This window comes from Gambusia affinis, linkage group LG14 (assembly GCF_019740435.1).
Source record: "Gambusia affinis linkage group LG14, SWU_Gaff_1.0, whole genome shotgun sequence".
NCBI lineage: Eukaryota > Metazoa > Chordata > Actinopteri > Cyprinodontiformes > Poeciliidae > Gambusia > Gambusia affinis.
The window spans coordinates 11,750,305-11,777,872 of record NC_057881.1 but is presented as its reverse complement, the minus strand read 5'-3'; the positions used below and the strand labels follow the sequence as shown (position 1 = coordinate 11,777,872).

Sequence of the window (27,568 nt, the reverse complement as noted above, 5' to 3'; positions counted from 1 at the left end):
AATACTAATTATTTCAATATAGATTGATGGAGTTTACACTAAATGGTCAAAGAGATAGGCTGCACAGTGGCGCAGTTGGTAGAGCTGTTGCCTTGCAGAAAGAAGGTCCTGGGTTCGATTCCCAGCCCGGGGTCTTTCTGCATGGAGTTTGCATGTTCTCCCTGTGCATGGTGGGTTCTCTCAGGGTACTCTGGCTTCTTCCCACAGTCCAAAAACATGACTGTCAGGTTAATTGGTTTCTCTAAATTCTCCCTAGGTGTGAGTGTGTGTGTGTGAATGGTTGTGTGTCCTGTATGTCTCTGTGTTGTCCTGCGACAGACTGACGACCTGTCCAGGGTGAACCCGTGTACTCTGCCTCTCGCCCAGAACGTTAGCTGGAGATAACCAACAGCTCCCGACCCCACTAAGGGACAAGGGTGTACAGAAAATGGATGGATGGATGGTCAAAGAGATAAACAAAAATATTTGCACAGGTGAGTAAAGTGTCAGGAAAATTAACATATTTTTTCTTAATTTTTCCTTCAAGATCAAGTATAACTGATAATAACTGAAAATAACTGTTTTGACTTAAAGTTTGAACAAGACTTGCGCTGATTTTACGGTTGCTTGGTGACCCAGTTGTGCAAATTACCGATGCAGCGTGGTTGAGTTCCACTCCAGGTGCCGTCATTCTCACAAAGTCTGGTTGCTGTGCCGACCAGTATCAAAGGCGGAGAACAGCTGAAGGACACTTCGGACTGATAAATGAAACTCCGACCCTCTCTGAAACCACCGACTGGTGTGCCTGGGTCGCCACAGAACTTGGCTGCAGATGCAAAGACGCACGTACAAATTTCATAGTATTGGTGTCAGGAACTCAAAAGACCGGTGCTTGAAAATTGCCAGCAAAGTGCATGAATGAGATGTAATTCTTACGTAGGCACTGCGGAAGCATGCCGCTCCAGGTGCCATTGGACACGCAGGTCAGGATGGCCGGGAATGAGAGTTCGTACCCTGGTGAGCAACTGTAGCTCACACTGCTGCCCCATTCAAAGTCACTGCCCTGCAGGACGCCGTTGCTGATGGCAGGGGGGGTCGGGCAGGTCACCGCTGGGGAATAAAAAGATCAGTAAAGACCATCAAGCTGAGACATTTCACTGAAGCCGCATAAAGAGATATAATTTATTTATTGCTAAAAAGCCTTTTGAGATTTTTTTTTTTAAGGTTTTTGGCTTAAAAGGCTTACCTGTACATATGGGCATGTTTCCACCCCATGTCCCATTCTGGGTGCACATCCTCATAGGCGACCCGTCCTCCTCCATCCTATAACCTGGCTGGCACTGAAAGGAAACGTTCTGTCCGACAGTGAAATCCTCACCGTAGCGCAGGCCGTTCGCTGGGATGCCAGGATCCCCGCAGTTTATCACTGTGGGAGAGGGCAAACATGGCGTTGACATAAAACACAATGACACGTTGAAGTTTACCTCTGAGCGAGTCACAGAAAGAGATACTTTCATGCCTAACAACCAAAAATCCTCAAAATCTTCAAAGCATGAAAGAAACATAAATTGGAATGGAACCACTGCTTTTAAGCAAGTGAGAAAAGCGTTTTGAGTTACGCCAGCAAAACTAAATCTGCACTTTTTTTTTTCTTTTTCAATTTAACCAGATAAAAAACCCACGGACATTACGACCTCTTTCATAAAGGTAACCAGGCCAAGAAAGGCAGCAGCACACGTCATAGTAGACAACACAGACAGACAATAATAACAAAATGTAAAACATAAAAAACACAGAATGTGTAAACAATTGGAACATTTCTTGTGGGATAAGTCAACATAGTTGTGTTATAGCATTTATAATACTATTTGCATTGATAACGAAGAATTATTTTCTAATGTGAGCAAATAGCAACAACCTCATTATAAATATGAAACCAGGAAAATCCAAGCAAGTTTGTTGGACAAAATCACTTTAAAATGTGATTCACTTTGTGACTATTAGTTTTTCCACTAAATACATTTTAATAATACATTTCATATCCCTTTATGGGCTGCATATTATCTAAATGTGCAGCTCATAAAGGGATCTGGGAAATGATGGCTGTGGTTGTCCTGGGATGGTTTTAAGGAGTATTAGAATTCCCCAGACAGTACTTTTAGGCCACTGTCCTTCATAGTCTAATAGGCAGTTTTACTGCTTTTAAACCCACCCCACATTCTGTCATGCCTCTTAATAGATGCGGTGTAATCTACTGTAAAAGCCAGCCATTTTCCCTTTAAGAAAGACATTCTTATAAACTGTCTCTACTTCCAGGAAGCCCCGATTCTAGATTTAGGCGTCTCAGCACTTCTGTGTCTTTGTCCTTTTATCCCGCCCCGCTGGATCTTTCATGGCTTATTTCTTTACATAAATGCATTAAAAGTCAGAAATGTCAGTAGAAATGGGGAACCATAAAGATCATACCAGATGTCCCTCGGAAAAAAAGTCCTTTTTCAGACACAATTAACATCTGCAAACTCCACTACGAGTGTGTGTTGGGTCCATTTATTGCATATATATTTGAATGCCATGCAAGCGAGCACACCAGAAACGTGGTGCTCTGATTAACACTCGCTCAAGTAAGGCTTTGGTCATATTTCACACAGGAAGAGACTTTTATATTTTATGGTTATTTACTCTGTTGGAGTATTCCCTCTGGGTTCAAAAAGCAAATTAGCCAAAGTAAACAACAATCAAGGTTATTCATGCCATGCGATAAAACGAGAAGCAGGAGTATAAATATTTGAGCTTTATTTCATTATTCAGACCTTATGGTGTTGCAGAGTAATTTCAAACTGGGCAGTGTCACAAAAGACTGTGGAGAACAACTCGGAGAGTGATCCACGTAAGCAGTTTGGAAATTGTTAAAGGCTTAATTGCAGCTAACTGTATTGCACAAATTATATTTTAGACTGCATAATCAGCTGCTAACTGTTTTACATACAGCTGAGGCTATGCTAAAACGGCCAGCAGATCAGATTCTTTTGCTAGCCATCTACATGTTTTACTTTTAGTAGAAATGACTCTCATGATCATTTTTTTTACTGCTAGTAAAAAATGTAAAATGCTTCTTTTTTCAAAACGTCTGTCTAGGTCTTTGGATGACTTTCATGTTTGTGAAGAGGCTCTGATTAATGTTTGGAACCTTGAGGGGAGATGCCAGCTCATATAGCGGTAACTGAAAGTAGCACTTGACATTTTGGTATTTTGATTAAAATCTTTTTCAGTTACATCATAAATGTATTGATCAGCGCCGCTGCTGCTTTCAACTCAGAATCCACACACAGATTTGTTCCAGGTAATACCAGAAATAAAACTACTTCTCTCTTTGTCTTTCTCCTCACTATTTGTCCTTAACTTTCTTGATGTTCTCTAAAGCTGAATTTCTAAATGAAATTTCTAACTTCATGGTCATCTCGTCTGAATGTTCACAGCTGAATTGCAAACAAATGCAAATTGTTCCAATTGTGACACTGCTGTTAATTACTTGAAACTGAAAAAAGGAATAGAATCATATTTTACAGAAGTTTACTCATCTGCTAATAACTACACTGTATTCCAAATTATTATGCAAATTGGATTTAAGTGTCATAAAGATCAAATGTTTTGTTGTGCTATTAAATTTATAGATGGTATTGTGTGTCAGGGCTCTTTGAATCACTATAATTAATTTCTGGTCTATTTCTGCACTGCTAGTTTTAGTTCAGACGTAATGGGATGCACACCTTCCAAAATGCTTCTCTTTTTCTCTACAGTTCACAGAATATTTTCTCAATAGTTTTGGGCCTCATCAAGAAGTTTTTTTTAGGAAATGTAAGAAGAGTCTTTGTATCATTTGTAGTCAGCTGTGCTTTTGACTATGGAACTCTTTGGATGATGTTTTGCCCAGTCTCTCTTACTCATTGTTGAATCACTGACCTTAACAATAAGATTTTGAGACGGTTCATCCCTGCTGCACGTTTGTTCCAGTTGTGGATTTTGGCTCTGACTTTAGTTTTGAGGCTTCCCAAACTCTTAGGAATTGCGTTGTAACCTCTGCAGACTGACAGAGGTAAATGACTTTTAACCATCAGAGAGGCTCCATTTAAATTATTTATCATATCTGCAGGTCAGGTAATAATCAGGCATGGGATTGACTTGTGAAATTGAGGTCAGCTTTTTAAAAATGTACTTTGATCATAGCTAATTCATGATTCAACAAAGAGGGTAATTACTTTTTACATGAGGCCATCACTGCGGGATGGTTTCTTCCCTTAACCATCCCGCAGTCCTAACTTGACGCTCAGAAAGAGGAAGGCAGATGCCAAGATTGAACAAAGGAGAAGCAACGGGAGTGTTCCATCAGTTCCCAAAACCATTAAAAAAAAACAAGATGAAGCGTGCTGTGGTGGCGTGGGGGATAGTGCGACCCACATTTGGAGGCCTTCAGTCCTCGACGTGGCGGTCGCGGGTTCAATTCCTGGACCCGGCCGACGTTTGCCACATGTCTTCCTCCCTCTCCTTCCCCATTTTCCTGTCAGCCTACTTTCGAATAAGCCCACAAAAAGACCCCTTAGCGGGGAAAACCCCCCCCCAAAAAAACCCAGATAAACAAACAAACAAACAAACAAACAAACAAAAAAATATGTAAAAGCATACACGGTGTCCACTTCACCACCTCTGGGACTGCTCGAGGTTTAATAAAGGAAATGAAAGTTCATTTGTTTTTGATTTGCAAAACTGTGCTTCTACAAAGTATTCATTCAGAAGCATTTTTGTCCTATGTTCGAAATGTGTGTCGGTCTTTCAAAAAAAAAAAAAAATATCTTAGTTAATAGAGTTTGTAGCTGTGTGCCAAAATACAAAAGAATTTAAAAGAGTACAAAAACATTTTGTAATATTGACAATACTAAATTGCAACTTTGGCAAAGCAAAGCAGGTAACTCACTAGTGCAGTTCGGCTGTGCCCCTGACCATGTCCCGTTGGCCTGGCACAGCCTGGTGGTGGCACCAGTGAGCAGGTAGCCATCCATGCAGGAGTAGATGACAGAGTGGGAGAATGTCGTTCCATCAAGGCGAAATACTCTGCCGTTACTTGGAGTGCCGGGATTTCCACACTGAATAGCTGTACGAAACACGACAGAGAATCTCGTGATTATTGGGAAAAATATATGTGCTAAAATGGCCGAAGTAAAGTCGTTGGGTAGGAATTATCCATATTCATCCTACGTTTACAAAAGGGCTGAGTGCCGGACCACGTCCCGTTGGGGAAGCACATTCTCTCTGCAGACCCAATGAGCTCGTAGCCCTCTGAGCAGGTGAAGTAGACCTTGGAACGGATCCTGAAATCCGTTTGTTCCCTTGAGCCGTGGGAGGGAATGCCAGGATCGCCGCAAGAACCAGTAATGTCACCTGTAGAAAGAAAATTCATCCCATGGTGTTTAGTACTTTTTTGAAAGTTACAAATAAGAAGGGGGACGGTAAAAAAAAAAAACACCAACAAAAAACCAAAAATGACATGTCGACCCTTATGGTCAACAAGTGTAAAATGCCTGTTTACAAATAGCAGCGGATTGAAGACATTATGTTCATGACAAGACCATATGCTGCTCTAAAATTCTATGCGTGTATGTTTATGTGTACTGATGGGTAGCTGGGTGGCAGCTTGTATAAGTGTGTGTGTGTGTGTGGGTCCTCACTCTGCCCTTGTACAACCGCCTGGTCAGCAAAACCCTGTCTGACATACACAGCACGCTCCTGAGAGTGCACACACACACTTTTATACACAAAAAACACACATTCTCACACCAGTGCAGCAGTCTAGACTAACATATTGCTTCTCAAACATTGCTGGCCCACACTGCCCATTTTGCTAATGGTATGAGATTTGCATTGGGTTACTTGAGCATAAGATTAATGTCACAACCTGATTATTTTTCTGCTAGCTCTGAATGACTAATTATGTCTTGAAGTAACCCTTCTCGTTAATTGCAGAACATACATTTCAGGCAAGACAGAATACTTTTCACAAGAAAAATCACTTTTTAGTCATTCTTCTGTTGTGACTGCTCTTAAAGCTCTGCCTTCTATTTTAAAGCAGCTCTCACAGTCGTTCTGCTTACACCATACTGTGTAAGTCTAGAGGATTTTTGCAAAATAGTTTACAAAAGGCACATTCACACACATTATGAAGTAAAAGCTTTTAAAGTAAAACTGCTCCTGAGATGCTCAAACCTACAAAACGTGGGAAGGTTTCAAACTGCACCTAATTTCTTAATCCTACGGCAAGTAGCCAGATTTTATAATACTTCTAAAGTGGTTGTGATCAATACTTTTCCAGGCTTGCTAAGGTTTTGTGTCTTTAAATGTTGGGCTAGAGTGCTTAAAGTGCCAGTCTGTAATCAATCCTTTGCCAAGTTGTGTGCTAAGAAACAGCTCTGGCTCATCTTTACAGTTTACAAATTGCTTTCCAACAGATGATGCTCACATCTACCCATTATCATTTGTACTTTTATACTCTAAAATGCTGTATCCAAGTTTTTGTTTTTTTCCATATGCCATTTTCTAACTATTATACGTTCATTGACAACCACCTTTCAGACAATTTTCATCTGGTTTGACAGCTCGCTTTCTTAATAATATATTCATAGTCTGTCTTGGGAATTATAATTAACCCTAACCCAATGTACGGCATAATGTGCCAGCAGGTAGTCACTCACAGCTTTTGGTTTCACCGTTATGTTAATCTGTCATAATATGTACGACCCAAATACGGGCACAGTGGTTGATTTGGGTGCAATGTCACTGGCAGCAATATCTTTGCCTATAAAGAGTTTTTGATTCAAAGTGAAGATGACAGTGCATGTTTACATCCAAAAAAAAAAAAAAAATGAAGAAGAAGAAAAGATGATTATTGCAAGCTCCAGCTCCCTTTAAGGAACTTGTTTTGCTTTTCTAAATTAGTCGTATTGACCAAGCAACACCAGCTGTCCTGTTCTAAAAACAAAACTACGTTAACTGTAAGATCACCTAAATGATGCTGGCAAACCATTTGTTGGCAGGGCAAAAATAATTGTGCATATCATATTTTTTTATGATATGTGCATTGTGATACATTTTATGTGATCACTCTTGAGAGCAGCCTACATATATTGCAAAGTTCATAAATAAGCATCATAGTTTGCCTCAACATGTTTGGGCACCAGACTGAAGGACTTTATCACTCTTTTGTTTACTCTTCTCTTTTTTTCAACTTTTATTTTAAATGGCAGTGCTAAGCTTGAAGTTAGTGCATACTAAAGAAGGACCTCAACTTTTTCAGGGAAAGGCATTTATTTTATTATTTCCACTGTCCTTTAAAGGTTAAGCTACACTCAGTAGCTGATGAGGTTAATTTGGCATATAGACTAGAGGTGAGAAAACGGATAACCTAACTCTGTTTAAAGGTGATGAAATCCTCCTTTCAGCAGCTTTAAAGTTCACCAATGAATGCATTACATTTAGTTTCATGTAATCTGACCTGAATAATCCAGGTTTCATCATTATTTTTATACTACCTGAAGAAAAAAAATTATTTGGATGTCTTAAAATAAATCAGTAACACCAATGGTGCAGCAAAAAACCCAGCACACATAGCAAATGTGTTGTCTGGAGGTGTAGTGATGCTGACCAGCCTCAAAATAAATTACCTAAAACTATGATAATTTATACAAGCACTGAATCTTTCTGTCACTATATTTATTACCTTACACATAGACAGGTCTAGGATTGTAGGACATTTCTTTTTTTGTGTTAATTCAAATTCGAGAAAGCTTATTGTTCTTGCAATCTCTGATATTCAACATAGAAGTTTCTACGCCCAAACTACCAAATCAAATCTCAGTGTGATTTCTTTCATTTTGTAACACTAACTAAAGAATTACCAACTCAGTGTGATTTTCACATCTGGACCTAGTGTTTTTGGACAGCAGGAAAAGATTTAGGAAAAAGCAAAAAAAAAAAAACAAAAAAAAAAACTAAAATTGCTCGTGAGTTCTTATTGAACGTAATAACAAAGCTTGTATTGTTATCCCAGATTGAACTCTTATCTCTACAGGGTTCTGGTACAGACCAGTCAGGTAGAAAGCATGAATATTTTTTTTTTTTCTAATCTATTAGCCTTCCTCACCCCAACGTTACCTTTGGGAAATTGCTGTAAATAACAATGTATTCTTAGTCAAGTCGTCTGGAATGTTTCTCACCATGCTTGTTATGTAAGCGGCAGCTGGGAGCTTTTCGGTCTGTGAGAGCCGTAATCATGCCTTCATCTCATGCCTTCAATATGCAGCATGAGCTGATGGTGAACCATATAACTTGGAGTGTTTGTGTACGTAATGAAAGGTGAAGAAGATTTATGTCCGCAAAGACAATCTAGTTTAACAAGCGTCAGGGCAGAAATTTACAGGAAATCCGAGAGAAGAAAATATGCCTTTGTGTAGCATATTAGAGGACTATGATGGTGCCTAGTTGTACCTGGCTGTATCCCTCAGTTCACAGTTAAATAAACACCCTTAGATTTTCGAAAATGACACAACGGGTCAGCAAGTGTTGATTTTAAACTAGCAGAGAAAACGATTTTTAAAGTCCAGGACTGAGCGATTGTAAGGCAAGGTTACACTCCAGCAATGTTTCACCAGACAGGCACTGCTACATTCACTTTTCATGCAGCTACCTTTCCTCTGCATGTTCATCCAGGCCCCTATTATCCCTCCAACCGAGTGCGAAGGCTTTAAGAAAGTGTATCTGTAAGATGTGAAGCATGCCACTTTACACTCTGGCAAGTCTACAGGTTTTAGACACCTTTTATCCATCTATCAGGATCCCTGGTATGGGTTGGACGTCGGCGCGTGTATATTCTGAAGTTTAAAATGCTCACCCGAGCAGAAGGGCATGGGGGAGCTCCACATCCCATTGAGCTGACACATCCGAGAAGATTCTCCTTTTAGCTGCCTCCCACCCAGACAGGAATATCGGACTGTCGAACCAAACGTGAACTTCTCTCCAGTCAGCATGCCGTTGGGTGGAGAGCCTGGATGGCCACAGTCTACAACTATACATCAGGACAGATCAGGACTGAAAGATCAGCTCATTTTTACCTCACGCAGCACGACAGAAGCCCTTTTATCTACAAACCTATGCATTCGGGAAGAGGCTTGTCCCACTGTCCGGTGGGTTGACAGGTCAGCACCGGTGATCCGAACAGGTAATAACCAGGGTTGCAGTCATAGAACACCACCGTGCCGAAAGTGAAGTTGCCATGTTCTATTTTACTCTGCCGAATGGAGTTGGCTGGGATGCCGGGATCGGAGCAGTTGACCACTATACACCGAGAGACACAAAGACGGACATGCAAAAAACACAAAAGACAGACAGGAGGAAAACCTGTGTTATTTGGCATGAACCAGGGAGAGTCATTTCTTTTGGCTCCAATGGATTCTTCACTGTTTTTTTGCTTAGAAAATACAATTTCAGAGCAATAATGCGGGACATAATAAATATGACAAAAAAATGAAAAGAGCTTGTGTTTTGAAGGACAGGTAGTCACAAGGTTTTAATAAAGTTATGCTGCTTAGTATTCTTATCCAACAATTTCAATGGCATTTTTCATAAATGCTAGCAGCAAAAAAACAAAAACATAAAAGTTTAAGCCTTGGCAACCACTAAAAATTTAATACTGATTCATCATGGAATGACTAGCTAACATACAATGTAACAGAAACTCAAAAACCTGGCTACACATTTTTCAATTCTTTTTGATTTTGTTTCTAATTCACACAAGATTTAAAAAAATGTTAATTCGGGCTCAAATATATGAATGCACAACCTTTAGACTTATGTTTCTCTTCTCAAATTGCAACCTGACTAAAAATCTCTTCTTATAGCCAAGACCCTGGCTGGAAATATGACCACTCAATTTGGCAGATTACGTGACGTTCGCTTAAACTGATGTGTTTGCTGCTCACACACAGGTGTTGGTGCAGTTCACCCAGCAGATCTGAAAACAGTTTAACGTGTTCACTGTTGGAACATGCAACCTGTCCAACCTTTCAAGCGTGTCATTAAAACTGTCACCTGGTTAGCTGCTTATTCAAATATTGGTAGGGGTGTATACAATTTCAGGATACATGAATCTGTATCGTTCCAGAAATGTAGTTTAGAGCCTGAGTCAATTTGGCAAAATCCAAACAACCCCCCCGCCCCCAAGTTTAAAAATAAAAATCATTACAGTTGTATGTTGTATAGTACCAAAAGGAAAGCTGAATTAAATCTTCGGCTTACAGGATTAAAAGAAAGCGTATTTCTAGAGAGAATGTACTTTTCTTCTGATACAGAAGTTTATAGTGGCAAATGTGTTTATTATGAACAAAGCTGATGGGACAAAAAAAAAAAAAAAGATGAAATGAAAAAAAAAAGGAGTGATGGTCTGAGGGAAGGATTGGGGCCGAGAGATGAATTGGGTCCATAGCAGCAGGAACATGCAGTGAAGGTAAGAAAGAATGAGCTCAAAAAGAAAGTTAGGGGTCAATACACTTAACTTTTCTCCCCACCTTTACACGTTGGGGGCGGGTGGCTCCACTGCCTGTTGGCCTGGCACTGAGCACGTGCGGGCCCCTCCATTTCGTATCCCCGGTTGCAAACGAAGCTGACCACATCGTTGAGGTTAAAGCCATTTCCCACCGTGCGGCCGTAGATGGGACTTCCTGGGTGGCCACAGCTGATCGCTAGGGGGGAAAATGTTCACATGCATGAAACTGAATACAGGCTAATGACCAAAAATATCTTGGGAGCTTCCATTTTATAATATGCACCATTTTGACCTGTGATTATTTGCTGCCAGACCTGCTCTGCTCTTTTGAGCAACATAAGTCTACAATTTATCACTTCGAAATAAATTAGAAACAATTTTCCAACTTTGTATCTAGTGAAACTTTTAGAATAAGGACAAAACTAAACTGTGAGGCTTAGATTGCAAAAGATGAAACATGCACCACTGAAATATTCATCCTCAGGAAATGGAATGCGACCATAGGAAAAAGAAAATATGGGATCACTGTTCCTTGAGGATTTTCATTGAGGTGTTTTATTTAGTAAAACAGGGGGGGGAGGGAAATGACAGTCTTGTCCCCAAACTATTCCCAACGACAACAGAGATTGTGATTGGAGCTTTGTAAAACAGGCCTCATATACATTAAAAATTGACAGTAATTCACATTTAAATCAAGCAGATAAAAAAACTATTGTCTCTGGTACTGAGAAAAAAACAAATAACATATCATATTCACATATTTTGATTTTATGACCAGGAAAAGTTTCATTTTCCAATGAGCTCATGCATCAGAGTGGCAATCAAAAATGTTGGTCCATAAAGTGAAAAATTGACAATAAAAAAGACAAGCAAAAAAGATTAAAAATAAATAAAAAGAGGAAGACAAGAAAGTAAAAACCCACACAAAAAAATGCTAAATAAAAATGTAGAAACAGCTAGCAGTTTTTGACTGAATTGTAAGAATATGTTTATAAATCTTGAAATACAAAGGAACAGCCTAATTTTACCACATGGATTAAAGAGAACCCATCAGAGGTTGTAAAAGTCTGGATATAAAATATCAAATTGAGGCAGAGAAATAATTCTGGCGGATCTTGGATTATTTTAGTTTATCGCAACAAAAGTATATGCAACATACTTATCCCAAAAAATTGCTAGAACAGCAATAAATATTTGCTAAAAATATCAAAAATATAAGTTTTAGGATTTGTTTTTTAATGCTAAAACAGAAGATTGCCTGTAAACGGCTTTTCGATAAATGTATAATTGCAAAGCCTTGCAAAAGTAATGAGTACTCTTTACACTTTTTAGATTTAAACTAAAACCACAAATATTTATGTATTTCATCATGGTTTTGTGAAGCAGACTAACACAAAACGATGGATAATTGTGAAATAGAGGGGCAGTTAAAGGGGTGTAAACCTTCAATTTTTTTTCACAAAAAAATCTGAAATGTGTTAAGCATATTTATTGATCTTGTAGACTCAGAACATTTTAGAATCACCTTTCACTGCAATTACAACTGGCAGTCTTTTCAGAGTATGTGTCTCCCTACTGAAATTGTTGCCCATTCTTCTTTGTAAAATGGCTAAAGCTTAATCATGGAGAGTGTCTGTGAAAATCAATTTTCTCAGATAGATTTAGGTGCTTCTAACACATTTATCTAATTGATTTTATTATGCTCCTACTGTATTCTAAGGGTGTGGCCTGCGGCAAGATAAACCTCTGTCCAAGCCTCAAACCTTTTACAGCAACTAGCAGATTTTCTTCCAGAATTGGATTTTATTTAGGGAAAAAATGGAAAAAGGGTTTTCAGACTTTTACTTGGAAAAAATATTGAAAACCATTTTTTATTTCTTATTCAGCTTCATAATTATTCTCCATTTTCTGTATTTCGACAACAAAAATTCTGAGTAAAATAAACTGTAATTCTAAAAACAGTGGTGTAAATCCTTTTGCAAAACAGTGGAACGTGGCTGAAAAAAAACTACATTTGGTTTCCAAGGCTTGAGGTTTACCTCGCTACCATACACAGGCTAGATGCAAGCAGTTGCCAAGACTCCATATTATTATTTGATTTTAAAGCCTTTTGTTCACATCCTTACAAGAAATGATAATAGTTCCAATTTTCAGTCATATTCTGCATTCACTCTCAGTGTCCTCTGTTTGTCATTGGTCCTTGTAATTATTAATCTTGGTTACTTTGTTCGCTGAAACTATTCGGTGTTTGTGTGGTGATTGTGTAAACAGACATCCAATAGTTATTGGCAGATTCTCTCTTTCATCCCCTTCTCCAACTTCCCAGTTTGAAATATATCTGGGAGAAGAGGAGCCCACCCAAACTGGAAAGAGACGATTGCTGGGTGGCAAAACAGAAAAGAGAAAAAAAAAAAAGAAAAGAAGAAGAGTGGACACATAAGGAGATGAAGAAAAAGGAGGGAAAGGAAATCTTAGAGTGAAGGGAAATGAAGACAAGAGGCCACAAGAGAGAGGCAGAAGCAAAGAAACTCGATCAGCGAGAATCAGAAGTTACTTTGCATGCTGCAGATACGCAGCCATCTGACACTGCCAGCAGGGCCTGTGGCTGCACACACGCACACATTCAAACACATTTCATAGTCTCATCATCATTCTCTGTTTGTATCTCTAAACAAGAGCCTCTCATCTCCATAATTACAGTATAATTTGGCTGTAAAATAATTTCCCTCAATAACTCCTGCATGAATAACCTCAATAAAAACAGCTACAGCTCAGACAGACTCCCCAACATGCCAAGGGATGCACAAGCCATCCAGGCCATGCAAACACAAAATGCAAATACATGCTCATGAAACTATACTAGAGTCTTTATATTAAACATTTCATTCTGTGTCTTGGCCATATTTAAAACAAAGCAGCCCCCGCTATTCCTTTTTGGACTCCAACTCTGTCTTCCTAATTTAGTCAACAATCGGCCCTGTCGCTTTAGGGAAGCTCGCCCCTATAATTGGCCTCATCATCACCACCTCCACTGTGCTCTCTGTGTGGCTTAAAAAAAAATCATGACACTCACAGCAAGTGACCAATTTTAGAGAATTTTCCACAGCAGCCCGGACATATCAGAGCCTTCTGTTGTGTCCTCAAGCCCCAATAATATTCTCAACCCAGACCAATAAGACAGATTTGTCCCTCTGGCTCTTTAAGGATTCTAGTGTGGGGCTGTAAATCCCGAGTAGCGCTGGCTGCCAATCCACCACTGTCTTTCCCCCCCCCCCCCCTCAAAAGCTGACCACGCAACAGCTGTGCTAGTTGTCAATGTATTCATCATTCATCAATAGTTTTACTTCCCAACCTCATTATTGAAAGCACACTGTATTAAAATACCATAACTTATGGTGGTAACGTTGGTGCACTTGCAGTTTACAGCTGATTTGGATGGAAAATATGGCATATCCGGTCAGTCTGAAACAACTGCTGATGCCTGATTAATTAATTTAATCAATAAGGGCTCATCAAACATTCTCTCTCCACGATTTCCCTTAATAACCATCCTGAGGTGATTTCTTAGGGTAAAATTAGATGTTGTGAGAAAACTAACTGCAGATGAACTTAGTGCTTTAGTGGTCTTGCCCCATATCTGTGTAATATTATTTTTTTGATTTTCAAATTTTGAATACTATAATAAATAAAACGTGCTCGAACTAAAACCTTGAACACAACTGAAAAGCAAATAGTGGGAAAATGGTGACATTAACATTTTAATATGTGACTTTGTTGTACAGTTTACAGTCAGTAATTAGAAAAAATAATAAGTAGCGGCTCTGCACATATACACTTTATAGTCAGTTTTCCCTGAATTTTGTTACCCCTGAACCAGAACAAAGATGTTTGTTTTAATGATGTGCTCAATTGCCTCACATTCAAGGCTAAACTTTGATTTAGCTATCTGTATTCACTGACTCTCTCTCACCTCGGCTTGGAAAACATGTCTTCGTCAATAAGCATCACTGTTTTTATTCTATTTTCAAGGCAGTTAAATTTGAAATTGAGCTGCTCTCCTCCTTTGTTATTGATAAAAACCGTGCTGAGCTTCAACGCAATAGCGATTGGATTTTATCTCATTATACCAGTTTTTAAGACAGATTTGAAGACAGAGTATACTTGTTTCACGCTTATGAATTTGCCTTAATTTGTTGGTCAGTCAATTTTATTTCAAGGAGCTTGAAAACAGTTTGTCACCCAGCAGATCTTTCCAATGCGAGGTTGTTTTTCAATGTGTTTTTCATTTGTATGCCCCTGAAGTGATTTCCAAGTTGTTTTGCACTGACGCTTGAGCCCTTGAGGGAAAGAAGGTAATCAAACTTTAAACAAATAGCTGGACTCTTCAGGCTCAAAGCTGCCTGTTTCTACAAAACATAGGAGAATCTTTCTGTACAGCTAGGCGCCAACAAAACAAAACGTAAACTGCTTTTCTCAGACAACTAAACAGTATGGTGAGTATTGTTACAAGGGTTTTTCTAATCACTTCTATCAGTTAGCAGAGTTGTGAGAACAGAAGGCAAATTCCTTACGTATGCAGATGGGCAGCTGTCCGGACCACTGGTTATCTTGGAGGCAGATTCGAACCGATGAGCCGATGAGGCGGTAGCCAGGCAGACACTGATACACAACTGTGTCACGGTACCCAAAGTTTTCCCCGATGACCTGGCCGTTCACAATTCCCTCTGGGATTCCACAGTGGCCAGCTAGACAGAAAAAAAAAAAAAAAAAAACAGCAGTTATTTTGAAGGCCAGTCAATTCAGGAAAAGTTAAGTCATTTTTCCATGTTGTCTTCATTTTTGAGTAACATATCACTGGAATCCTAAAGCCCAACAAAAAGCTTGGCAATTGCTTCCACACTGATGAATGTCAGTGACTTTGCTATTCTTTACATGTGTTTTTGAATTAACGGGGCAGGATGTGATGTTTTCTGAGATCTTTTATACTTCATGCTGGCAGAAGCTTCTATTTAAGTGATTAGTAAATTCTACGGGTCTGCTATCGATACTGAACTCTGCTTTCCAAAAATATGGCGGTTCCCCGTCAATTCAAGACTTTGAAAGCAGGGCAAATAGAACCAGGTTGGTTAGGGCAGCTTTTTCTTTGATAAACTAAGCAACTATAAAATTTTTATCTTTTTTGTGCTTTTCTGGGTTTTTGTCTCATATAACAGCATAGTGTATCCTGAAGGCCAGTCACTTTAGAAAATAAAGATCTGGAAGAAGTGTGTCAAAGAATCCAAAACAAGACGCAAATACTTTTTGCTACAAACGTGATCAAACTTCGTTACATTTTAGTTCAACTCATTCATCTGCAACTTTCAAATGAAGACATTTAAAGGGACCAGATGATTTTGGAGCTTCTATTTACTCCACGAAAAGATTCATTCGCACAGGTCTGATTGATGTGCAGCGCTACCATGAGCCACTTAAAAGCCATTTCACAAAGTCAGAAGGGAACGTGTATTTTTCTGCTCACAGATATTTTTTTTGGATTGAGTATTGATTTTATTCTTTACAGTAGATAAAACCTTCACTGCAACTCCGACGTCAGCGAAAGCTAACGATTTAAACACGGCCAGGGAGGTGGAACAGAACAAGAAGAGAAAAAGGTTGCATCATATTAACTTTGTCATCTGACATTGTGTTTGAGGTGTTGATTACTTGAGTTAAAGGACACTCCTTTGGGGGACACAAATTGGACTTTTTCTGAATATGTTGTAAACACGTGAACACAGACAAAAAGGGAATCAATTATTGGCCTGAAGCCACAATGGTTTATTAAAGTCTTATTTGTTTACTTCGAAGGATCACTTAGTGCTAGCAATAAATAGCATATATTAAATGCGCTTATGACATGTTTTGCAGATTTTAGCTTGAATATCTGTCGAGACTAAAGTCACAACAATGGTATTGATATATAATAGGGTGAATGATATGACAGTTTGAGACCTAACAAGATAAATTGGTAGAGAGTAGGTTTTCTTTTTTTTTTTTGGCTAAATTACATACAGGCATTTGTAGGATGAGATAACATTACAGAAAAAATACATACAAAAATACAGAGAAAATGTGGAAAAAAATGTATGACATAATTTTTACTACAAATAGAAAAAGCAAAGAATTATTATTTCAAATACTTTAAAAAAATAATATGTTCATGTAATTTAGAACATTTGCAGTTAATTCAGTCAATATATTTATGTTTTGTTCATGTTTTAATTTGCTAAACTTAGTAGTAGTGTCAGTCCAACTTGACACAAGTTTCTTTTTCTACTGTGATATTACCATAAAAGAAAAAAAGTGTTATATTTCGTCATATGATGTTAACAACCCTGTCCACTGTCAGTGTGTCGACCATCCCATCACTGGTTTGACAGCAGCTATCTTGACCTTAAGTAAAAGTGGAAAGGATCAGGAAGTGGAACACGTAGCCTACTTTAAAAAGCTTGGTACAGTTGTGGATGGCAAACGTTCTGTCCAAATCCAGCTAGACTACATTTCTAAAGGCACTGACTCTTGTTGGAAGAAATTAGGAAGGTTTAACTTTGTTTTAGTCAGATATTTGGTGAATTTCAGTACTTATTTGTGTGAACCTTATTTGCTGCACACTAAAGAAAATGGTCCATTCTAAGTACAACTAATGGATAATAAAAGTATATTTTCTAATTTTTAGAACACCAAGATGACTGACTGAATGTCCTATTAGTGTCATTAGATGTTGGAGCTTACTCCATATCTAGGTACTCTGGAGCACTCATGATCTAAAAGGCTTAAAAAAAAAGTCCCATGTTCAAAAGGAAAATAAACTGTGCCAACTGAGCCAACAGGGCATGAAATAAACAAAGAAGCTGACAAATGACTAAGAGAGGTGATTGTTAAGTGGAGACAGGTAAGCTTGCTGGGAATATGGAGCAGATGGTGAATTGGGGAGATAGAACAAGGACAACTGAGGACATCTATTGTAGAAAGTATGGCAACAATAACAACAACAAGCCATCAAAGCTAAGTGTAACCTGATACAGAAGGAAGAGAAAAAAAAAACAGCAATGACTGAAACTTGACAAGAATGGAAAATAGAGAAATAAAACAAAAGCTTGAAACATGACCAGAGACTTGAGCTGTGACGGTCTGTAGCATAAATGTCTATTTATTTATTTTTTGTTGTTGATTAAATTACGGCCCGACATCATTTCAAATGAAGCTTTACAGTATTTGTATTTAAATCCTGCTCCCCTTAGCTTGTGATGTATTCCTGCAAGCCTTCCTCCTGCTGAGGCTTCACCATAAAATGACAGCTCCCTGTCATAACACGTGTTACCCCCGGCTGGCACGCTGGCAGAAGAAAGATACAGTTTCTGTGGGAATCATATATAAAAAATGAAGCTCTAAATTAACTCAGAGTGAAGCCGAAGCTCAGCCAAGATGGTGTTGTTCACGAGGTGGACAAGGTCAGAGGGGAGCAGCTGCGAGGCCAGACATGAGGTGTAGGGCAGGACCCTTCCTTTGATACCCGTCCTCATTAGATTGACATGGAAAAATCACATCTTCCTAGCTTTCAATCTAATGGTGTTTCTTGATACAGACACTCACAAAAGTATTTTTACCCAGGGGATCCTTTTAGCGTTTGTCGCATTACAGTCAAAAAATCTTAATGGATTTTAGTGGGATTTCATGCGATAAGCCAACACAAAGTGGTGTGTAGTCACATATGTTTCCCCCCCCCCAGTTATTTTACAAATAGAAATCCGAAAGGTGTGGCATGAATTTGTATTTTTTTTTACTAAACTTTATTCTAATACCGCAAAATGAAATCCAATGCAACCAACTGCTTTTAAAAAATTGACTAAATTGTTCGAATATGTTGAAATGAAAATCTGAGAAAAAGTTCAAGTTGTTTGCACGACGGAGTGAAAGGGCCAAGTAAAAATAAGTAAATAAATAATAAAATATTTCAATTTAGATTTATTAGGCATGGAATATTGTATTTTTTCTCTTGCAAATGTGTGACTTTTCAACATCAGATCATATCTAATGTTCTTCTTACGTAAATGTGAAATAAATTTTTTATGTACAATACTCCATCAAAAAGTATGTTTGTGGGTGTGGTTGAAGCAGTGTTCTTTATCCATCACAAGCTTTGGATAAAAATCATAAAATTACTGATTTGCTAAAATATGTTACTCTAGGTGTACCGTAAAATTCTACAAAAAAAATTTTTCAATTTACTTTCACAATTACTCACCTAAACACTTTGTTTCCGTTCCACTCCAAAGCCCAGATGACAAGCACTCTCTGACAGCTGACCCCACCAACATGAAGCCAACATCGCACGTGAAGATGGCCGTAGCGCCAAATGTCGTCTGAGTACCAATCTTCTTTCCATTGTGAGGCGATGGCAGGTCACCACATGAGATAACTGCGAAAGATGGTTGGACACAGACAATAATATTAATAATCAGCTGCTAGCCACTTTAGCACCGGGTTAATTTGAGAAGCTGCATGACCTCATTTCAGTTTCGGCAAGAAGTGCTGCCATCTTAACAAGATGCGCAGCAGGCAAGTTTGGTTCTGCTGTTTTTCTCCTTCTCCAATAGCAAAGTGCCCAGTGAAGAAAATAACAGCAAGTGGAGAAGTGCCACTGAATACTTTGAATAAAAATAACGGTGATCCACAGCTAAAAATGTCAACTCTCCCAGGTTAAATTATGGATTGAAAGGATGAAAGTTTAACCTTGTATGGTGACTCTGTCATCTTTGGATAACACCAAATTTGATGAAAGAAGAAAAAAAAAAAGAATTTAAACATGACAGTCGATATAAAATGACTATTTTTTTATGACAGAACTGTCAGATGGGTTTATGTGTAAGTCAAGTTTTGATTCTAGCTGTCATGAAGCTTCTGGCTCTACCATTACGCAGAAAATGAGAAACTGGGTACAACGTGTTATATGGGTAACATGTTCATGGTTCAGGTAACATACAGCTCTGCAAAAACTTCACTATTCTGCAAAAATTCACAATCCTCTTTTAATAATATAACATTTCTATTGTCATGCCACCATCTATTTTCTTAGCTGGATGTCCAACAGCATTCACTAAAGCATCAGATGCAAAGAAATCTGATGTTAGTTACTTACAGCCACATTTCCTCACCTATGCTAGATGCACAAGGCAGATTTGAAGGATTGTGACAGGAGTTTTAGCAATGCAGCAATCAATAAGCCAGAGTTCAAAATCATTATATTTTCCCTTGACTGGCTCTAAGCAGTTATTGTCAGGAGAAACACAGAAAAATATGATTTTTCTGACCCATTAAATTCTTTACAACTAGAAACTGACTGTTCTGAGTTTAGCAAAAATCTAATAAATGTGATGTTTGGTGGCTATACATGGTGATGCAGTTAGTAAAACTGTTGGCTTGCAGTAATCCCTCCTTTTATGATTCCTTGCATTATTCTATCAAGGATTGTGCAGACAAGTTTATTTATTTTTTGATGATTCAATATTTATTAAATTAAGTGTTTAAACAAATGAGTTTGTATTTGCTTTATATGTCTGAAAGAAAATTTGTTTTCCCATAACAAATCTGACCTCAAAGAAAAAAGCTGAATAATCAGCTGGTGAAACTCTGATCAACACATTTATTAATAACCCATGAAGAAAAAAAGAGAGGATAGTATGGAAAGATTTCTATTTAAATTCCTTTGCATTGCAGTTACTTATGGTTTTTAGTTTAAAGTATGATTGCATTTCCAGTCTGTCTCTTGTATTGGACATTACATTTGCGATTCACTGAAGTTTTTGATAATATATAATGTATGAATAGCATAAATGGAAGAATAATTATGGATGCAAGATGAAAACCCCTGCAATTTCCCCGACAAGTGGAAGTGAATCGTTTTATTTTAGATGTTTCTACACAAACGCTGTGATGATGGTGGACGTACTTGCTTTCTTCTAAAGCATTTTTAGATCGTCTTGGAGTGTGTGGTAGAACAGCTACTATGTATGTGCGTTGGGTATGTTTGTTGGCTGTGCATTTTGCTGGAAATGCACAATTGTCATCCAAATCTTTGATATCTAAAGCTTAATTAGAGGCGTTTGGCAAAATGAGGAGAAATACATGGAGAAGGACGTTACAGCTGTGTTTACATCCTCCAGAAAATAGACAACAAATAAATAAGAAGAAAAAGTTATCCTCTGGAAAACCTGCAAACACTGTTTACTCCTTTATTATTACATCTTTGCTACTCACTCTGGCAGTGCGGCCTCTCGTTCTTCCAGCTCCACACTCCATTGGCTAGACACTGGATGTGGGCGGGGCCTAACCGGTAGTACCCTGGATCACAGGTGAATACGATGCGAGTTCTGTACTCGTAGTGCGAGCCATTAACAATCCTCCAGCGGCCGTGCTCCAGAGAAAACGACCCAATGCTGGGACAGACTACCACTACACAGACAGGAGAAAACAAAGCCTTATTAGACCTACTTACTTTGGGAAAACCCAATAATATTGCTTTTTGTACTTTTGCATCAAAATCAAGACATATTGAGATTTGGGCCGTATGTTGCACAGCCTGGTGCCAGGATGTGCATGTCACTAACCAGAACATCTCGGTATCTTGTTATGGTTGCTCCATGTTCCGTCAGGCTGACAGATGGCTGATGTCAGTTCTTTACTGGATAGTCTGTATCCGTCGTTGCAGAAGTAAGAAACTCTTGTTCCCACAGAGTAGTCAGCAGTTAGCACTCCACCATTTATTGGTGCCTTAGGTGGCCCGCAGGAGACGGCTACGGAAGGAGAGGGATACACTGATTGAGAAGGTCCAAACGCCTTCTGTGCCCTGTTTTATTTGTGGACGTTAAAAAAAGAAAGAGTCGCACAAAACACACCATTCCAGGCAGTGTTTTGTAGCTTCTCATCAAAGTTGTTAATGTCATATTTATTTCTGTGAAAATGTATTTTTTTGAATCATTCAATTTTAGAGGTGGAGCAATAACACACAACTCCAATGAGTTTTAAAATTAAGAACTGGGTACAAAAGTTTAAAGATGTTATATACTGACATCCACTCAGATAAAATGATGTAGGCTAACACACCCTCACTAATATTTAAGTAAATGTGCCTTAGTATGTTTCAACTTGACAAGAAGATTTTTGTTTAAACGTTTCAATTGGATTTCAGCCCCATGCATTTAATAAAGAAATATAGTTCATTCAAACTGGTTGGTTTCTTGGTAAAAATTCAGCTTTTAAAAGTATTAGATGTATTTTTAATGATGTCAATGTTGGGTCCATTCCAGAGTCTTGATTTTATTCTAATTCATTCATTACAAAACCATCTTTGATGTATGTCTTGTTGGAAGATATAATACTCTTCAGGTTTTCACTTTCTATCGATTTAAATGAAGTTAGATGTAGTTGTAGAACATGGAGGGAGTTATCAGTCTTCAAAACTTCCTACACTTTGTTTGATGCCTTATGAGGAGGCTACAACCACCACGATTGAACGTTTGCAGAGTTCTTGCATTTAAAAACTCCACTTTGACCCCAACAAACTATCCTCTTGACATTGTGAGCAACTAGCTAAATATTTGTGGGCAGTTGGAAACTTTGGTTGAGCTGAAAGTGTCAAAGCACATTTTGGGGCCTGCCATAGCAAAGCATAGGAGAGCATTGAAATGCCTTGCGAATTTTTGCCTCCCCCCTCTGTGCCTCACTCACGCATGACAGTTTCATAGAGGATTAATTGCCATAGAAAAAGAGAACTGCAGAGATGGCAGAATACTCAGTTAGTACAGAGGAGGGGTTCCAGTTAGGATCTAACTGGAACCTTGGTGGAACACTTACTACAGACAAGTATACAATTCTTAAGTAGTAAGTAGTATAAGATAATTTCAAAATATTTCAAAAGAGCAAAATAAATCTTATGTTTTTTGAACAATAACAATATTTGTTGCTAATCTGTTGCTAAGAGATGAGCACGTTTTCTGGTAACCAAGTGCCCGAAGTAAGCATCTGATTTTTACTTTTGCAAAATCTACCAACCAGAAATTTCCTGTGTCCAAGCAGTGTTTTAAAACAGCTCATGTTTCATAAACAATAATTAATTTGGTGTCGAGAGATGAGCGTTTTTTTTTCTAGTAACTAACTGCCACAAAGTATAAATCAGATTTTTGCTTTTGTGCTGAATATTTGTTTTACAATACATTCACCATCAATGACCAAAAAATAAATGTTTTCACTTTTCTGAAAAATTCACCAACTGCACAAGTCCTGTCAATTAGTATAAGATAAGTAGTATTTCAAAAACACAGAAGAAATCTTATGTCTTTTGAACAATGACAATATTTGTTGTGAATTTGTTGCTAAGAGACGAGCGCATTTTCTGGTAACCAAGTGTCACAAAGTAAACATCTGATTTTTAGTTTTGCAAAATTTACCAACTGTAAATTTCTTGTGTCTAATCAGATAAACAGTATTTCAAAACAGCTTATTTTTTTTATAAACAATAATATTACTTGTTATTAATTTGGCGAAAAGAGATGACTGTTTTTTTTCTGGTAACAAACTGCCACAAAGTATAAATCATATTTTTGAAATTAAAATTATTTGTCTTTCTCTGTTGCATCGATACTGGGCTAAACAGAACATCTCAAATGAAGCTATTCTGACAGACAACAACTGGACATGAAACGTTTGAGCAGAACTGGATACAATTCTGTAAAACAGCTCTCTCAAAATGGAGCCTTCTATCTAAAAATACACAATTGAGAGTTCTCCTTTATTATCAGCACCATCATATTACACAGCTTTGACAAAAATAAATCTATTTTCTCATGTATGTGTTATTTAAGGAATTGCAATAAGGCTTCAACATTCCTTTGCAAAATCTGGAATGCAATGAAAAAGGTGAATATGGAAAGAAAGGAATACTTTTCTTCCATTTATAGTTTTATTTGAGATAAATCTGTGTTTTTGTAGCTTTATCATTTTGACATCCATTAGGTACAAGAAAAGATAACAATAAACTTCACTGTTAAATTTCTCTTCTAAATAAATGTATTTTCGCCGGGTGCTTTATCAGTTTGTAGATAACAAGACAACATGAAGTGGATGGCAAATTACAGCATGTAATCTCACACCTCATCTAATATCCTCCTCTGATTCTCTCAGCCCATATAAATTTTATAACAGTCCCTGATTAAGCTTTCGTGGTAGTTTTCTCCAGCTCAGTTGTGACACAACAAAGCTGGACAAAACATAGCAAGGAAACAAGATTTAATTTAAACAAAAATAGAAAGGAAATTGTATGAAACAAAGCAGAACATTTACTATTAATGAAAGAACACAATATCTCCTAAATCAGAGCAGCAACAAAACAACACGTCTTAATAAAATTCATCATTGCTTAAAGCACTTATTTTTTCATCCTACGCCACTAATGCGATTATAAACTATATTTTGTTTTAATTGCTTTAACCACAAACACATTTTCGCATACCTTGACAACCAGGCACAGGAGAGTCCCAGGCGTGGTAGCCCTGCGACGTACGGCGGCAAGTCGCCGTGCCATTGCCTATAAGATGGTAACCGCGGTCACAAGCCCAGCGCACCACGCTGTTAACATGACCGCCTGTCTGAGACGATATGGAGCCGTGGAGGGGCGAGTCTGGCGTGGAGCAGTACAGGGCTGCGGTGGAACAAACATTTAGAAAAACAATGTAAATTCTATGAAACAAAAGGGCTTGCAGACAGTAAAGCACAAATTGATTTATTCGTCAATCTTTACTTGAACCATGAAAGGGTAAAACCAGTACTAACCAACTACTACTGTGTTGGGAACAACTCCAAGTGTATAAAATAACTGTACAAAAACCTGTTAGAGGACAAGTAATAACATTTAATTGTGATCGCAATAAGACGAATTATTGTACATTTTGAAAAAATCTTTAAAAAATTCCTTAAACAGAAAACTAAAGACTCTTTATTAAGAAAGCCTTATGATAAGACTGTTAAGAGTGCCTATGATAAACACTATGTTGGACTCAGAAGTCATTAGTGAATATAAGAAAAATGATGACATAATCTCATAATAAGCATTATTAATTTTAATAAAGAATCAGTAGAATTTCCTCTGTTTTATGGCCAATGACAAGGATATCTACTAAGAGTAAATAAAAATGTAGAGTTTTTAAAACGTCTTTTGCTGCCTTACATTTATTTAGAACTTTTTGCTTTATTGTGATACCTGAATGTTTCACGAAATGCATATAGTTTTTTTGGGGGGGGATTTTTTTTGTTTGTTTCGAAAGCTCAATCATTATGAAGAAGAATGAAGATGTCTTTTGCTGCAGTAGTCTTCTAACCCATAGTGACTAGAATTACCCATTGCAAAAACAAAAATCACTCTTTAGTGTGACAGTTCTCACTGTGGGAAAACAACTCAGTATGAATAAAAAGTGAAAAAAAAAACACAAAAGCAGGAAAAAGAAGGATTGTCTATGTTGTAAAATGTTGAAAATGTACTTTCTTGTTATATACAACTGTTTAAGAGAACTCATAATTGGCTAAAATCAGCTTTTCCCTTTTGAAAGTTTATTAGAGGAAATCATGTACAAAATATCTCATCTATGGACTTTAAGTTACTGGGAAATAGTATGCAAACTTGTCCCACATTTTCTCCTTTAAATACAATCTATGATGGCAAGAAATGTTCTGTCATTGGCCTGATTTTGCAGGTCAAAGAAATTGTCGTAGTATGTCTGTGTTTTTAAGTACAACACATGCTTAACACCTCTCGTCAATGCTCACATTAATCACGTCCAGCCAAAGAAGGTTACCAAGAATCTTGAGAGGCTTGTAATTCATCATACAGAGCAGCGGTGCTTTAAAGGTTAAAGAAACAGCCTCCCTGACTGGAGGCTGTGGAGTGAACAAGCAAACTGTGAACAGGTAAAACTGTCTTTTGCTCTTTAACTGTCAAAAATGTCCTTGAATAGAGCACTCATGCCTCATTACCCAGCGGCGTGAAGTTGTACTCAGCACGACCAGGTGCTAGATTGTTCACATGTAAAGTTCTAGTAAAACACCATCTGTACTTATCAAGTTCTTTTGTCAGACGGATACAACTTGAGGACTAACCCATCAGGCAAGTCGGTAAACTGCTTTATGAGGCAGACAGAAGTCTAACAACATGTAGATGAGTTAAACTAATAAAGTGTATTGGGGAACCAAATTTCTTAAAATATCTTCATATTTTAATTTTTGTCACTGATTAGAAGATAAAAATTGCATTTTTAGTCCTTCTGTCTGACTCGCTCTCCATGCATTATAATATGAAATAGTAGTAAAGTAAAGTTGGGATACATACTTTGGTACTCACCAACATAGCGAATTTTGAAGCCTTTCTTGTTGGTGCCGTGATCTGAGGACCAGCGGACTAGAAACTGATGACCGGAGGTTGTGATGTTAAAGGGTGTTGGCAGGTCTCCGCTCAGCGTTGCCAGAGTTGGACTGTTGGTTGTGGGACCTAGGTGAGACAAGAGACAAAGTAAACACAGAGAAAATCATTTGGACACTTTGTGTCTTTATATTTTCCAATTTAATGTAACTTAATTAACATGCTGGGTACACAAACAAATTAAAGTTGGTCTTTCATTTCATTTAACTGCTTTCCTCCAAGTCCCCTTAAAATGCCCTTGCTAGACTTTGGATCTATCCATGATAACCTAACAGGAAATTAGCCTCCAATTATTGCAATTGGTATCCCATAATCTCCAAGATCTGAACGTTTTAATGAACTCTCTTGTTCGGCTGAAAGGACTTTTTTGTCCGAGTGTTTATTAATTTAGTTTAATCATTTGGAAGTTTACAAAGCATTGAAAGACTTAATGATTAGTAAACTAAATATTTATTCATGTGTTAATCTTTGAAATATAAACCATTTTATGAATCTTTTTGTTGAACAGAATGATTAAAGGACAAATACATCAGATGACAAACAAAAACACCCCTCCTTGACAAGATATGAATTGCAGATATTATTCGAAAAGGTAATTTCAATGTCGTCAAGGCCAAATTACGACCAGACCAGTAAAGTCAGAAAAGAGCCTATTTACAACATGAACTAGGCTAACGCTGCAGAGTCCAGCTGAGCTTCCTACACACAGCTCATCCCTCCCCACACAGCTCCACCCACAGCTCCGACCACAGCCCAGCAGCAGGAATCAGTAAACACCTGGTGGAAATGTCATATGCTAAGCTTATCATATAAACAACATAAACCAATGCTCTTAAGAACGGCTAAGAATTGCGTCATGGTGGTGAACTGCTGTGATGACATGCTGAAGGTGAAGTCTCTGAAAGAATAGGAGCTTCTTAAAGAGACAGAGGTTAATTTCAAGGCGTCAAATTCAGAAGTCAAATTTCTTTTCAATCATGTTTGATACACACAGCATTTTCATAACAACTGAAGGTGACATAGTTAGTTGATTGTGCTGTAAAATGGAACTATGTGCCTGGAAAATACATAATTCCATCAAAGATTCAATTTCAACCGTAGACTTCACTTCTAAGTGGAAAAAATAGCAGTTTGTACAGTAGAATTAGCTGTGGCATCTTTGTCCTTTAGATGTGTTTCTGCGTCTCTTTTTGGTTAATTAAATCATCCGTAAGTAGACTGTAGTGTGATTAAAAATAAAATGAATTCTTGATTACATTGATTACTGGTTCCAGATGGATTTTCCTACAATCTTTGCATTTTAATTAAAGTTGAATCAAGTTTGATTGAAGGTTAATGAATTGTTATCTTCAAATTTATCCTGCCTTTAAAAGTGATACAATAATTTAAGGGGGAAAAAAAAATCTATCCCTTCAATGAATTTTTGATAAATTATGAGACTGATATATTTATACAGAGTGACATTGTTTAACATAGCTTATCAATGCTACTCTTCTTAA

General features: G+C 37.8%; 1 protein-coding gene across 1 annotated transcript in view; it reads right to left on the bottom strand.

Moving 5' to 3' along the window:
* Positions 1-27,568, bottom strand: part of LOC122844081 (CUB and sushi domain-containing protein 3-like) — a 475,440-nt gene that overhangs the window by 18,693 nt on the left and 429,179 nt on the right. Inside the window, exons 49-62 of the mRNA XM_044139260.1 lie at positions 25,992-26,138; positions 24,111-24,299; positions 21,211-21,396; positions 20,861-21,055; positions 18,849-19,022; positions 15,136-15,309; positions 10,587-10,760; positions 9,172-9,357; positions 8,915-9,088; positions 5,230-5,412; positions 4,949-5,125; positions 1,226-1,405; positions 916-1,089; positions 632-805 (exon numbers count right to left, since the gene is read on the bottom strand). Of these exons, the coding sequence (XP_043995195.1) occupies positions 632-805; positions 916-1,089; positions 1,226-1,405; positions 4,949-5,125; positions 5,230-5,412; positions 8,915-9,088; positions 9,172-9,357; positions 10,587-10,760; positions 15,136-15,309; positions 18,849-19,022; positions 20,861-21,055; positions 21,211-21,396; positions 24,111-24,299; positions 25,992-26,138 (2,487 nt within the window). The remainder of the gene's footprint in view (positions 1-631; positions 806-915; positions 1,090-1,225; positions 1,406-4,948; positions 5,126-5,229; positions 5,413-8,914; positions 9,089-9,171; positions 9,358-10,586; positions 10,761-15,135; positions 15,310-18,848; positions 19,023-20,860; positions 21,056-21,210; positions 21,397-24,110; positions 24,300-25,991; positions 26,139-27,568) is intronic.